The 14,140-nt window shown below is 39.3% G+C and overlaps 1 protein-coding gene across 5 annotated transcripts in view; it reads left to right on the forward strand.

The window, feature by feature from the left end:
• The first annotated feature begins 8,620 nt into the window (after positions 1 to 8,620).
• The window catches only part of apoba (apolipoprotein Ba), an 86,940-nt gene continuing 81,420 nt past the window's right edge, over positions 8,621 to 14,140 (forward strand). For 3 of the 5 annotated variants that reach the window (XR_005637303.1, XM_039785570.1, XM_039785571.1), the window contains exons 1-4: positions 8,621 to 10,249; positions 11,174 to 11,215; positions 12,580 to 12,692; positions 12,807 to 12,952. Coding sequence is in view for 4 of the 5 variants with exons in the window: in XM_039785570.1 (XP_039641504.1) it covers positions 10,192 to 10,249; positions 11,174 to 11,215; positions 12,580 to 12,692; positions 12,807 to 12,952 (359 nt within the window). In the remaining variant the exon portion in view is untranslated. The remainder of the gene's footprint in view (positions 10,250 to 11,173; positions 11,216 to 12,579; positions 12,693 to 12,806; positions 12,953 to 14,140) is intronic. The other 2 variants (XM_039785565.1, XM_039785569.1) reach the window with 2 other exon arrangements.

Here is a 14,140-nt window from a genome sequence, read left to right on the forward strand (position 1 = left end):
AGCATCTTTAGGGACCGTTCGGTATTTATGGAATGGACCACCGCAGGAAAATAGGGGAGGGTCATGTCTTTTTATTCTTTATTGAGGGGAGGGTCATCCAACATTTTTCAGTCCAGAGGGGGGTCACCCAACTTTTGTATTCATGAAACAAACAAATTTCAAAGTGGCTTGTTTGGTGCATATTTTTCTTGTAGCTCTTAGTCTCGGCCCTCCTTCGCTACCAGATGGGTCTGACCCATGAGTTGCTGTGGGGCAGGGGGAGCTGCTGAAACGGATAATTGCATTGTTTAAAAAATGAGTGGAATAATTACTGGCATGATCAGATATTTTATAAATATCTTAAATAACACAAAACAACTAAATGGTGGTAGGTAATACATCTGATTTCATATACTGCTTTAGTAAAAAAAAGTATTTCCTGGCTGACGATGGGAGCAGCAGGACGCAAAAAACTAAAATGACTGTTGCTAGTCTGGACATCTTACCGTGCCAAGGTTGCAATAAAGGTTTCCTAAATGCCACATTTGATGTCAGCTTACTAATTGATTGCGGGTTTTGTGTAGATTTGGACTTACGTTTATTCCACTTTGTTTAAACGGCGAATTGGAGGAAGCCTAGTGACGAGTCCATAGCAACCAGTTTGTGTGTTGAATGTTACCCAGAGTGCCTTGCTGAATGGTCACAATCTTTTATTGTTTTATTTCATGTGAATACTAGTTTACTAGAGAAATAACTTAGTATTTGAAGTAATGCAGTAATGCAGTAAGTGTGCATTTATTTTCCATGCTTATTGTGTTTCCATAACAACGTTAGTGAGTAAATCTACTGAAATGGCCACCACACCATAACAGAGGAGTGGGATGCGTCAGATGAGAATGCAGAGGTTTAGTCACGTATGTCATGGCTGTAAAAAAACAATGGGAATCTGTATGTATTTGCCAAGCGCCAACCAGTACAGATGGTATCGATAAGTTGTTGGGGGAGGGTCATGCCTTTTCTCCAAATCGTATTGGAGGGTCATAGAATTTTTTTTACTGGTGAGGGGAGGGTCATGTCTTTTTTGGCTAAAGGTCCCAGAACTCCTCCGGTGGCCCCTTAAATAAATAATGGTCCAGTAACTGTAATAAACAGTCCCTTATTTCTCAAGATGTTTAGCAGTTCAGTCTGTAACTGTTTAGCCATTTAGCTATACCTTTAAAAACACAAAGAAAGAAAAAATATACACATTACTGTAACCAAATATAAATAATAGAAAATTACATTATGTGTAACATTCCAACTCATAGTAACGGTTTTGTTTCAAATAATTTACACATTTCATTACATGAAACAGATAATGCCCACTGGTGTAACAGTCAGCCAATCGGTTTATCAGAGCAGATGATACGCTGCAGTCTGCCCTTGTCTGTAGCAGTGGCAGCAGTGTACCAGATGGTGATGAGGCAGGTGAAGATAGACTCAAAGATGGCAGAGTTGAAGTTCATGCTGGATGTCATCACCATCGCTGTGGATGTCTGAGGTTTCCAGAATGAATCTAGAATTTAGAATCAGTTTTAATAGCCCAGTAACACTTTGGCTACATTAAACCCAAAACGTATGCTGACTGTTGAGCGAAGCCTATGTGCTGCTGAATGTATCTTTTCACCTGCAGCGCACACACGGCGTAGGATTATGTGAGTCACAGGCGAGACGGTGAGCTTTTGCAATGGGATTGTTGTTGTTTCTTCAGTTTTTTGGAGCCGGCACAGGGCTTTGAAAACATCAATCTTAGCTTTTATCAGAGGACGCATGTGAAGGAAACAAGAAATAAAAACAGAAACTCTCAAAATGAAACTGAGTTTTCATTTTATTAAATGACAGTCAATAAGTCATTTCCTGTATACAATAGTACAGAAATAGGAGAGATTGTTAAGAGTACTGTAAAAGAAAGTCACCAAAAGAAACAGGACTTAAATGATTCACATGAATGACAGCCACTCCGATACCAGGCCCAATATAAAGTAAGAGCATTCGTAAGGGGATCGTTTTACCCAAGTTTATGTTAACATAAGAAAGTCAATATCATTTCAAGTAACACAATTATTACAAATAAAATATCTGTTGGATAGGGAGCGAAATTTACATTTCAGTAGAATATAGAAGAAGTGGAAAACACACTGTTAATTGTGTTTCCTATATAGGGGGCTAAGATAACATCCACAAATTTCTTGAAAGATAAAATATGGACTATTTAGCAGGATCTTAATCGGATTTAAATTAATCAAATCACTTGATAATTTATCACTCAATTTTTCAGTTCACAGGCATTTTCATCACCTCCATTTTTATCAATACATTTTTGTTACTTCCACCCCTCATCTGGGCACACTGTCCCTGAAGAGGTTAGTGGCCATGTGGCTGTATTTAGCTTTTAGGACAATTTCTTAAATGATTATTCCTGGTTACTTTATAACTACCATGACTAGGTGTAACAGAGTTAAAAATGCACTTTATTAATTCTAATTTCCAATTTATTTTTAATTTAAATTTAATCATAGTTTAATCATCATTTAATGACTTGTTGGGTATTTGTGAATTTGATCTGATTGAGTTTAATTTATTTATCATATTGCTCTTGTTTCTGGCGGAGATGTTGTTGCTCACTGCGCCTCTATTGTATGTATTGTTGCCGTAGCTTCCGTCTCCTCCTCACAATTAGGCTGACAATGATGCTTTGTTTAACTCTTTTTCTTTTCGCGCCATTTTCGCGCTGTTTCTGTGCAATGTAAATAATGGAGGCTCTGCCGTCCAGTTTGAGTGTGTAAATTCAGTTTTTTAATGTTTATGAGCAGAGGTGCAGATAAAAGGAAACAGTAGACCAGAAGCCAGTTAATGTGATATTGTCTTCTGCAAGTATGTGTATTTCTTTGTTAGACGTTATACTCTTTTTGTTATCTGTGCAGTCACCCAAACCCACATACTGTTTAACTTTGCCCACTGGAACTGTTAAAAAGTATAAAATGTTAGTTCTCATGTTTGTCACAAAGGCTATATTGTTATAATTCAAGTAAGGTTTTTCCAGGTATAATGTAATTGCTCCTGTTGGCTAGCAATGTGCATATTAAGAGTTGAGTGAGATGCTATACTGTGATGTGATTTTTGTGTATGTGTGGTAGAAAATGAGATCACCCACACAATACCGTCTTGTATTGCTGAGCAGCAGAGGTGCAGATAAAAGGAAACAGTAGACCAGAAGCCAGTTAATGTGATACTAGCTATGTTTCCATCGACCCGTTTTTATCCGAATTAAGTGATATCGAATGAAAAATGCCTTATGGAAACAGTAAAATCCGATTGAATTTCATGAATATCGACTCAAAGAAAATACGTTTGGTCTCATCGGATTTTCTCTTGATCGATACACGGCTTATGCGATAAACGCTGATGGAAACGTTATTTGCCGAATAAATAATGAATTGCTATTAAGTTTTAGGTCATTTTATGGTTGCAACCCGCAATAAAACGAAGAAGAAGAAGTTTCAGTTCATTTCCGCCCAGTATTCCCGCTCTGTTTGCACACATGACAGGTGTCAACAAAAACAGATGCAAGTGGACAAACGAGGAGACAAGATACTTTTTTAATTTAATTTACCAGAAAAATATAACAGCTATTTTAGATAGCAAAAATCTAAGAAACGGCATCATTTATCAGGAACTCGCGAAGGAAATGACCAACAAAGGTTAGGACAGGGACATTCTAAAACGCTTAACGTGAAAAAGCTTAACGTGGTTTAATGTATCTAAACAATGATCAATCATCACCAGATTTATCATGGTCATATCTTGTCATGAACACTTAAGCCTGTCAAAAAAACTAAATCGAAATCCAACAATTATAGAAGTTATCTCACGTTAATGTTTTCTTCATCAGTGGCCGTATGGCGAGGAAAAAGCTTAACGTGGTTTAATGTACCTAAACAATGATCAATCATCACCAAATTTCTCTCTCATATTACCCTTCATAACCACGGAAAACTGTCAAATAATCTAACCCAATGTCCAATTATTATGGACGTTATGTGACATAAAGCGTTTCTGCTTCAGGGCAGCGGAGCGGCTGCGGGTTGACTCTCCACGGTTCTCATTGGCTTTATAAGTCCTAATGTGAAAAAGCTTAATGTGGTTTAATGTACCTAAACAACGATCATCACCAACAAAATCCTCTTCTATATTGCTCATCATAACCACTTAAAACGGTCAAATCTAACCCAATGTCCAAATATTATGGACGTTATCTGACACATTAACGTGAGATAACTTCTATAATTGTTGGATTTCGATTTAGTTTTTTTGACAGGCTTAAGTGTTCATGACAAGATATGACCATGATACATCTGTTGATGATTGATCGTTGTTTAGATATCAAACCACGTTAAGCTTTTTCACGTTAAGCATTTTAGAATGTCCCTTACGACAAGCCGTGGGACGTCCTGCGGAGTAAATGGAAGGCGCTCAAACAGCGATACACGGCTCAAAAAAGAGTTGTCTCGCAGCGGTGCCGGAGGGAAAATATAAGGCAAGTTCCTCCTTTTTGATGAGCTGGATCAGATCCTCAGCCAAAGGCCCATCGGAGCTTATAGCTTGGCTTCTAATATTAACAACTACTTTTGTCTAGCAAAACTTTGTTCGCAAAAGTTTGCTTGAATCTTGTGCGATTCAGTGCAAAAATTAATGGAAACACCTTAAAATGTCTCAAATCAATTCGATATACCAATTTAATCGCAAAACAGCATGTAACGTCATTACGCACAGGTTTTTATTTGCTTAAAGCTGTTGGATGGAAACACACTTTCACAAGCTTTATTCGCATTAGTTTTTTTTACCGAACTTAAGATAATTCATTTGACAAGTGGATGGAAACTTAGCTATTGACTTCTGCAGAGCAAATAAATCTTGGAAAACCGTCAGCTGAAGTTGTCTGTCTTCACACCCTAATCACATCTGTTACATAAGAATCTAATTTTAAATGCAGAACAAGACCAAACTTGACCTATTCAATTTAAGTGACCTCTCCAGTCGCCTCTTTGTAAGTTCCGCAAATTTTATGCTGAATTGTCTATTTTACAAAATTAGTTTTGCTTTTTGTGGTTGATGTTGTACACGGATAGCATATGGCTAGGAGTCGCTCATCAGGATCGGGAAATCACCTCAGCAGGAGACTGTCCAGTTTTTAAATGTGTTCACCTACAGCCACTGTACACTCCCCTGGTCAAAAAACAGCCGGTGACAACTCGCACCATCAGGTGGTGGTCCCCTGATATGGAAAGTGCCCTGAGAGGCTGTTACAACACCACAGTCTGGGATGTGCTGATCAACCCGCATGGTGAGGACATAGAGGGGATGACACATTGTCTGATGGACTACCTGAACTTCTGCGCAGACGTGGTCTCCCCCATCAAGACTGTCCGTTGTTACCCTAATAACAAGCCATGGGTAACGCGGGTAGTCAAGGCTGTCCTCAACAAGAAGAAGGCTGCCTTTAGGAGCAGGGACAGGGAGGCCTGAAGGCAGCACAGCAGGAGGTGAAACACTGTGTGAGGGAAGCTAAGGACAGCTACAGGAGAAAGGTGGAGCAGAAGCTGAGGGAGAACAACATGAGGGAGGTCTGGGAAGGTGTGAGGACCATCACAGGTCACAACACAAAGACCAGAGCTACAGGGGGGACAATGGAGAGGGCGAATGAGCTGAATGACTTCTTCAACAGGTTTAACCAGCCCTGATCCTTGTCCCCCACCCTCACCGCAGCCATCTCTCCTTCTTCCCTCTACACACCTCCCCCTGACACCACAACCCCCCCCCCTCCTCCTCCCCCACCTCAACACAATCCCTGCCTCACATCACCACAGACCAGGTCAGGGGATAGCTGAGGAAGCTCCGGCCCAGGAAAGCAGCATGCCCGGATAAAGTGTGTCCGAGACTACTAAAGACCTGCGCTGCAGAACTGGCTGAACCACTACAACAGATCTTCAACCTTAGCCTACAGCTAGAGAGAGTGCCCACCCTCTGGAAGACATCCTGCATCGTTCCGGTTCCCAAGAAGAACAGGCCCAGCGAGCTGAACGACTTCCGACCGGTGGCACTCACTTCACACCTGATGAAGTAGTGTTAATTTTGTCACCTATTTTTAATTTAGTCTTAGTCTTGTGCTAAAAAATTTTGTTAGTCAAGTTTTAGTTGACTAAAAGTCTCGTCATTTTAGTCTAGTTTTAGTCAAAAGAGAACTCAAGGTATCTTAGTCAAGTTTTAGTCGACTAAAAGTCTTGTCATTTTAGTCTAGTTTTAGTCAAAAGAGAACTCAAGGTATCTTAGTCAAGTTTTAGTCGACTAAAAGTCTCGCCATTTTAGTCAAGTTTTAGTCAAAACATTTTAGTCTTTTTTTTTTTTTTTTATAAATTATTTCTGTTAACCATTTCAGTCAAATAGTTATAAAAATAAATAAATTATATAAAGTTATATAAATATTGAGCCTCTTCCTTATTTCACCAGTAAACAACAAAAACAACCACTGCATGGGAAAGGGATATTTTACACTAAAATAAATGCAGCACGAAACTGGCGAGGCGTTTTTCAAGTGAACGCAACATATGTGTTGTTTTTCAGACAACGGCAGCTGCAGACTGTCGTACGTCTCGTGTTGGAATCCTATACAGTGAAATAGAGACAAACCTTTACACCGTTTAGCTGTCAGCATTGTAACTGTGTTTACTCCAACTGCTAGCTAACGGTATGCTAACGTTACCTGCTGCCAAGTGTAGTGTTAACTAGCGCCCCGTGCAGCGATGTTTCAGTTGACTCTAATGTCTGTTTAGGAGCATCAGAGAGAAGCGCAGGCATTTAAGTGACACCAAAATCTGCGTTGCTATTAGGTCCGGTAGATAACGGTCGTTAGGGCACCAGTCAGTGCCGTAGCACCGGGTCTTGGTAACAGCTGAATATTCTATCTCATGATGAAAAAGTAGAGACGATTGTAGACGAAAATGAAGAGAGATTTTATCTTAGTTTTTATTTTATGCAAAACATTTTAGTCTCGTCTTTTTTCGTCAACAATAATGCATGTTAATTTAGTCTTAGCGTTTTTGGACATCGGCGCAGTCTCGTTATCGTCTCGTCTTAGTCATGGAAAAAAAGGTCGTTGACGAACATATTTAGTCTCGTCTCGTCTGACGAAATTAACACTATGATGAAGACGGTGGAGCGACTCTTCCTCAGCCTCCTCAGACCTCAGGTACAACACGCCCAGGACCGGCTGCAGTTTGCGTACCAGCCAAATGTTGGTGTGGAGGATGCCATCCTCTACATGCTACACCGAGTCCACTCCCATCTGGATAAGGGAAGCAGCACAGTGAGGATCCTTTTCTTCGACTTCTCCAGTGCCTTCAATACCATCTGGCCCCCTACAGGCTACTTCAGGACAAACTGAACAGGATGGGAGTGGACCCCTATCTGGTAAACTGGATCAAGGATTACCTCACTGACAGGCCACAGTACGTCAGGCTGAAGGCCACCACGTCTGACACTGTGGTCAGCAGCACTGGAGCCCCCCAGGGCACAGTGCTGGCTCCTCTTCTCTTCACCCTGTACACCTCGGACTTCTGTTACAACTCGGAGCTGTGTCACATACAGAAGTACGCCGATGACACAGCCATCGTTGGGTGTATCAGGGGTGACAGAGAGGAGGAGTATCGGAGTCTGGTGGGAGATTTTGCTCTCTGGTGTCACACTAACTGCCTACAGCTCAACACCTCTTAGACGAAGGAGCTTTGGGAGGTCCAGACCAAGACTAATCCAGCTAAAGGGAGCTGAGGTGGAGGCTGTGCAATCCTACAAATACCTTGGGCTGTGGCTGGATAATAAACTGGACTGGACAACACACCACCTGTACAGAAAGACACAAAGCAGGTTGTATTTCCTGAGGAGACTGTGGTCTTTCAACATCTGCAGCAAACTGCTGTTGATGTTTTACCAGTCTGTGGTTACCAGCGTCCTCTTCTACACTGTGGTGTGCTGGGGGGGCAGCATATCCAAGAAGGACACCTCCAGACTGGATAAACTGATCAGGCGGGCCGGCTCTGTGGTCGGCATGAAGCTGGACTCATTGGTGACGGTGGCAGAGAGGACACTGGACAAACTGCTGGACATTACTGACAATGCCAGCCACCCCCTGCACACGGTCATCAGCAACCAGAGGAGCCTGTTCAGTGGAAGGCTGCTCCTTCCCAAGCGTAGGACCAACAGACTCAAGAACTCCTTTGTCCCTCATGCCATCATACTGTACAACTCCTCACTCGGGGGGAGGAGGAAATAGGGTGAAGAGAACACTGTTCTGCCATAAATTATTAATAATCTACTCACATACATACCTGGACACTAACTGCTCTTAACTGCTAATTTATGCTAAATGTCATTTATTTATTAATCTAAATAAATGTTGATAGATGTAGCGTTAAAGTTTAAAAAATATAAATAAACAAAAAAGCAACCCAGCTTCCCTGGCCGAAATAGACCGAAATAATAACATTAAAAGAAATACATATAAACCATGATAATATCTCGTGAATAATGTTGATTAAAACAGCGGTTATTGGGCTAAAAATACCAATAATAAAACTGTCACAGATTTCGAGTTAATGGGGGGCGTGTTTTTTCTTTCATCGATATTCGACGGTGAGTGATTAACATGAATGTCTATCTGACGGACCCCCTCGTCGAAAAATAACGTCAAGGGTACACCTCTTTCGTTGAAATTTGACACCAGGGTTCCTTGACCATGCGTCATACATTTGACGAGTAGGGAGTGAGACTGTGTTGGGAGTGCCAACACACACACACACACACATACACACACACACACACACACACACACACAACCGGATGATTCTTTTTCTGTGAGCCGATCTGACTGCCACATTTTGCTTTCTTATTTATCATTTAAGGAGCTGATGGGATACATTTCCCTGGAATTGTACCTTGCTGAGTTACGATTTTTATGTGAAAATAAAATGTATTGAAATTGAATTCATTTTAACATGTCACAACTTGTAGAATTTGATTATAAATTATAGTAAATGTATAAATTTATTTAAGAATACAGATGTACACATTCAAACAGCAAGAAAAGTAATACATTATAGTATTTTCGAAACCCATGTGTTTCTTTGAAGGGACTTTGAAACACAGTCAGGGGAGAGTTTATTTGTTCAGACACACATTTCAGGCTGGTAATGTCCTCTTCATAAGTGTTGTTCTAAAAGTGATGTTTGATACGTTTCTTCCTTTTAATCCCATCTTGAAAGTATGACATATATTTCTGCAGCGTAGATTGGCTGAGAGATTTGGGATTGAAATGCCGGTCACACCCCCACTACAGACCGCCTGTTGTAATGGAGCCTAGGTCATATCAACAGGACCACTTAGCAGTTCCTTATTAATGCAGTCTTTACTCTGGTTTAAAGGAGGGCATTGATTGTCTTCAGTGTAAATGCCAGTTTTGATCTGGTATCTGGTCCAAGCCTAATTTACAGATATAATAAAATGCAAAAGACAAGACAATTTGTAGAAATTGTAAGGCCGCCCCCCTAACCAGTCTCTGTGTTCTGCCCAGAGATATCCTACAGGGGCATTTATACATTTCCAAGAGTAAAATCACCCAAAGTATATGTGCTCTTTGTGTCACTAAAGGAACAATACTGATGCTCATATAATTTGATATAGTAGTCAAAAGATTTTATTAAATGTTTCAACTCATCGGTAGTCTCTCTATTACCACAGTTATTCTAATAGTCCAGGAATTATTGAGCGAAACAAAATTAATCGTTACAGTACACAGTCTGGCTGTTTGTTTACAGCTGCATTTTATTGTGCAATCCTGTATTGACACTAACATGAACCCCTCTTTTGTCTGAAGACACCTAGAAAATCCTTACCTAGACTGCTACTGTATGTACCTAGGAATAATCTTCGGTGCTTGTCAGAGTTTGTACTTTGAAACGACCACCCAAGCTTTGCTGTGTCTGTCTACCTGTGGTAGTCAGCAGGGCTAGCTTATGGAGGGACAATGAAGAGGGGACTATAAAAGATCTGGGTAGAGGTGTTACTGTATTAGTCAAGACTGAGGGAGCTGAAGAACACAGAAGGAACCCTTTTCTTTAGCCCATGATGGGTTACATCAAGCTGTGTCTGCTACTGCTGCTGAGCAGCTACACATTGGCCCGTAAGTAGAAATCCATTTTAATTTAAAATAATTGGATTACGCTAATTTTTTTAATGGTCATTGGAACAAGCATAGTCATCGTAAACCAGAATTAACAATACCAGGACCCTGGAATACAGCCATTGTTTATTTTGTGAACCTGTGCTTTCCATATCAAAATGTAAAATACACCTATATAGGCCATATAGGTATGTCTATAGTTCCAGGGTCCTGCAATTTGGCATGCTGGCTCACTTTCATGGCTTACTATGGCAAGTTAATAGAACAGAGCCATCAATAACACCTGAGATATGCTTTTCCTACTATGGCAAGTCTTTGAGATAATTACAAATATTCTGATGATGTTTACTATCAATCAATCAATAATTTTTTTTCAATTAATTTTTTTGTCATTGAAATCATTTAAAAAAACAATTTCAAGAAAAGGAAATCCGAAAGTCAGTTTACTATTTATTTTATTATACTAATATCCATCCATCCATCCATCCATCCATCCATCTATACATAGATTAATTTAAAAGCAGTGTACAGATATGCAAGATGATAATGATTAAGTTGTTACTCAGAAATCCATGTGTTTTAAAGGTGGCATCCAATCATTAAGAGAACAGAATTGTAAATAGTTCATATTGTATACTGTACATATTAGCCACCCTTCAACAGTCATTTATTGTAAGTTGCAAAATGGATGCAAAATAAATACTTGTGCTAAAGTTATGCTAGTGCTCAGTGTGTTTTCCTTGCCACTGCTGGTGATTTAAAGTGACATTACACCCAAAATATACTCTTGCTGTTGTTTTTTACAAGACAATTAGACCATTTTTGTTCACTTTACCACCTGAATTTTTATTTATAATTAAATAATGTCTTAAATTTATGTTAACTAATCATGTTAACATAACATGACCCTTAACTTTTTTTCAGAGGAAGGCAATGGCAGTAATGAACAAAGTTCAACGTGTCTGTGTGAGTTGCTATCTACACATCAGTTAAATTCACATGATATTTTTATTATTCAATCAATGCTGTTCTGAAGATAATGTAATTTAATTGTTTTCATTATATTCTGTATTATTTTGGTTAAAAGAAATACTTATATTGTACTTATATTAGGTAGATAGGGCCCCAAATTGATGTAACACTCTGGACTTTGTCAGTTCCTCTGAGAGGCTGGCAGTGTGTGTACCTTGAAAAGTGTGTATGTGCATAGGGTAGATAGAGAAGGGTCAATGTGCTAAGAGAGTCAAACCTGCTAACAGATCGATGGTGGCTGTGCTAAACTAATAAACACATGACCCGTTTTCTGGAGATAGTAGCAGGAACTGATGGACTCTTGTTCCTTCGCAGTTTATGATTCACTACAATAGCAGTTTTTCACTGTTCAGAACATTATTTAGATGTTATTGTGTCCAAAGGTCTGCAGTGTTGGCTTAAATTGATTTCATCAGCACTTTTTTTATTTTATTTAATTGTTTATTTAGATAGGGACAGTGCATATTAATGGACATCAGTACAAGTACACAATGTATATATGCTAGAGTTAGCACCATAGCTAGTTTTCATCTATTGTCCCCAGGCAGATAAAACATAAAAACAGTAACAAACATGCAACACCCTCATAATTTGAGAGGCAAGACAAACACTAACAACAACAGTCCAGACAAAATACAACAGAACATGTAAATGTCACACACAATGAAATGTGTGAGGCAGTTAAAAGTGAGTACAACTTTGGTTTTCTAAAAGCCAGATTTTTAAATGAGTTTTAAAATTGATGTATGTGGGATGGTCCCTTATTGTGGGGGGTAGGCTATTCCAATATTTATTTCTCTTTACTGACAAAACAGTTTGTCCAAATGTGGTGCGCCTAAAAGGTATTACACAGTCCCCTTTGGTGGAGGGCCTTGTACTACCACCACTCTCAATTCTTTGAAAGAAGTCATTCACTGGGGGTGGTGCTCGATGGTGTATTGCCTTATATACAAAACAGGCATACTTAAACATTTTAAAATTCTATGCTGTATGCTACAGTGATAACGCTTTTTTATCCAAGATTTGAATGGCTCTCTTGAAGAGTACTTCAATAGGCTTAAGCGTTGTCATGTTAATTAATGTCCAATTTGTGAAACAGTACTCAATATGTGAGAATATCATTTTGTGTAGATACATTCTGGCGGCACTTAGACTGAGAAATGGCCTGATTTGTTTGAAATTCTGTAGATTGAATTTAAGCTTGTTTGCCACCCTTTTTACATGACTTTTAAAGGTTAAATTAGAGTCCAATATCACCCCCAGATATTTAAAGAGTCAATATAACCATCTTATTGCAGTGGCATCCAGATTCAAGACCTATAAGAAATATGTGTACCAGTACACCACAGCAAGCAGAAATGGTGTGGTGGGCACTGCTAACCTGAAGAACGGCCCTAAGGTCTCCTGTCAGGTACATGATATTTATGTGTCCCACTTTGTCAGGCCACTTCATAACAGAATGTTCTCATCTAAGCTCCCTCCCTGTCTCTCCATTGACCCTGTTATTGCTGGCACATATCTTTAGGTAGAGATCGAAGTCCCCCAGATGTGCAGATTTGTCATGCACACCAGGGACTGTGCTCTCAGTGAGGTGTCTGTCATGGATCCCCAGGGCCAGCCGGTTTACAGGCAGGCCCCCGGCTCTGAGGCCTTCCAGGCTGCCATGGAAAGGTCAGTGCAAAACATTCTTCACATGATCACATGCATTAGTACTGAGACTAGGAGACATGAGTGAAAAACATTTATGAAGTACATGCGAGCCTAACAAGCACTGGCGATGCTGGATTTTGATGTACATCTTTTTGTGCTGTTACATACTTGTGCTTGGAGCAGCCAAGCAATCATTTCTCACATTATATTACACATAAATATGAAAGTCTTGTTGAATATATCACAAGCACCATTTATTACATAACAGTGTTAACTGTAGAACTGTTGTATAAAAGCAATTAATTAATTCATTAATTATTTTTAAATTTCTGATTATAATAATAGTGATGAGCTGCATCTCAAATTAATCTTCAGGGCCCAGTTTTTCAAAAAATTTAATCTGGATAAAATTGATACAGATTTGGAAATCCCATGTTTTGCTATCCAGGATCACCTGATCCATCTTACTTTTATACCAGTTTTTTAAAGGTACATTGGATTGGATCACTGTGATCCAAATACCAAATTTCAGGATTACCAAATCCAGCCTTAAATGAAACCAACAGTGTAGCCTACTGGCTTAGCAAAGAACAAAAGGTAGGCAAAATACCGGTGGCCACAAATAGCTATTGTTTGTTTTGATTTTAAGAAACCGAAAAACTGTAATAAACAGAAACATTTTACATTCTTTATTTTGTTGTGTTTTTTGTTTGTTTTTTTGTTTACCATATTTCATTAGATGTGACATGCTTCACATATGCTTCAAATATGAAGAGATGTATATATCATCAGTAAACATTGATTTTGTGATCATTCACTTAAAATAAAACACTCTCTGATTTTATTTGGTTTTCGAAAAATCACAACTGAATCCACCCTTTTGATGGGATCAGGATAATCCTGTTTTTTTGGATCAAATAGATCCCAAACCAAGTTCAAAGTTTTGAAAAACCCAAAGTTCAGGTTTGATCCAGATCAAATATAAGATCGGAGTACATGGTCTGATCTTAGTCCGGAATCCCACTTTTGCTTTTGAAAAACCCATTTCCATGATTTGATCCAATCCGTGATCCAAAATCCCACTGTATTACTTTTGAAAAACTGGGCCCAGGTTCCAAACTTTCAGATGATGCACACCAATTCTAGGTTGCATATACCGCTTATACAGAATAGTATGGCAATTATTTCCGTGGACATACTGTATCAATA

Source organism: Perca fluviatilis, chromosome 20 (assembly GCF_010015445.1).
Source record: "Perca fluviatilis chromosome 20, GENO_Pfluv_1.0, whole genome shotgun sequence".
Taxonomy (NCBI): domain Eukaryota; kingdom Metazoa; phylum Chordata; class Actinopteri; order Perciformes; family Percidae; genus Perca; species Perca fluviatilis.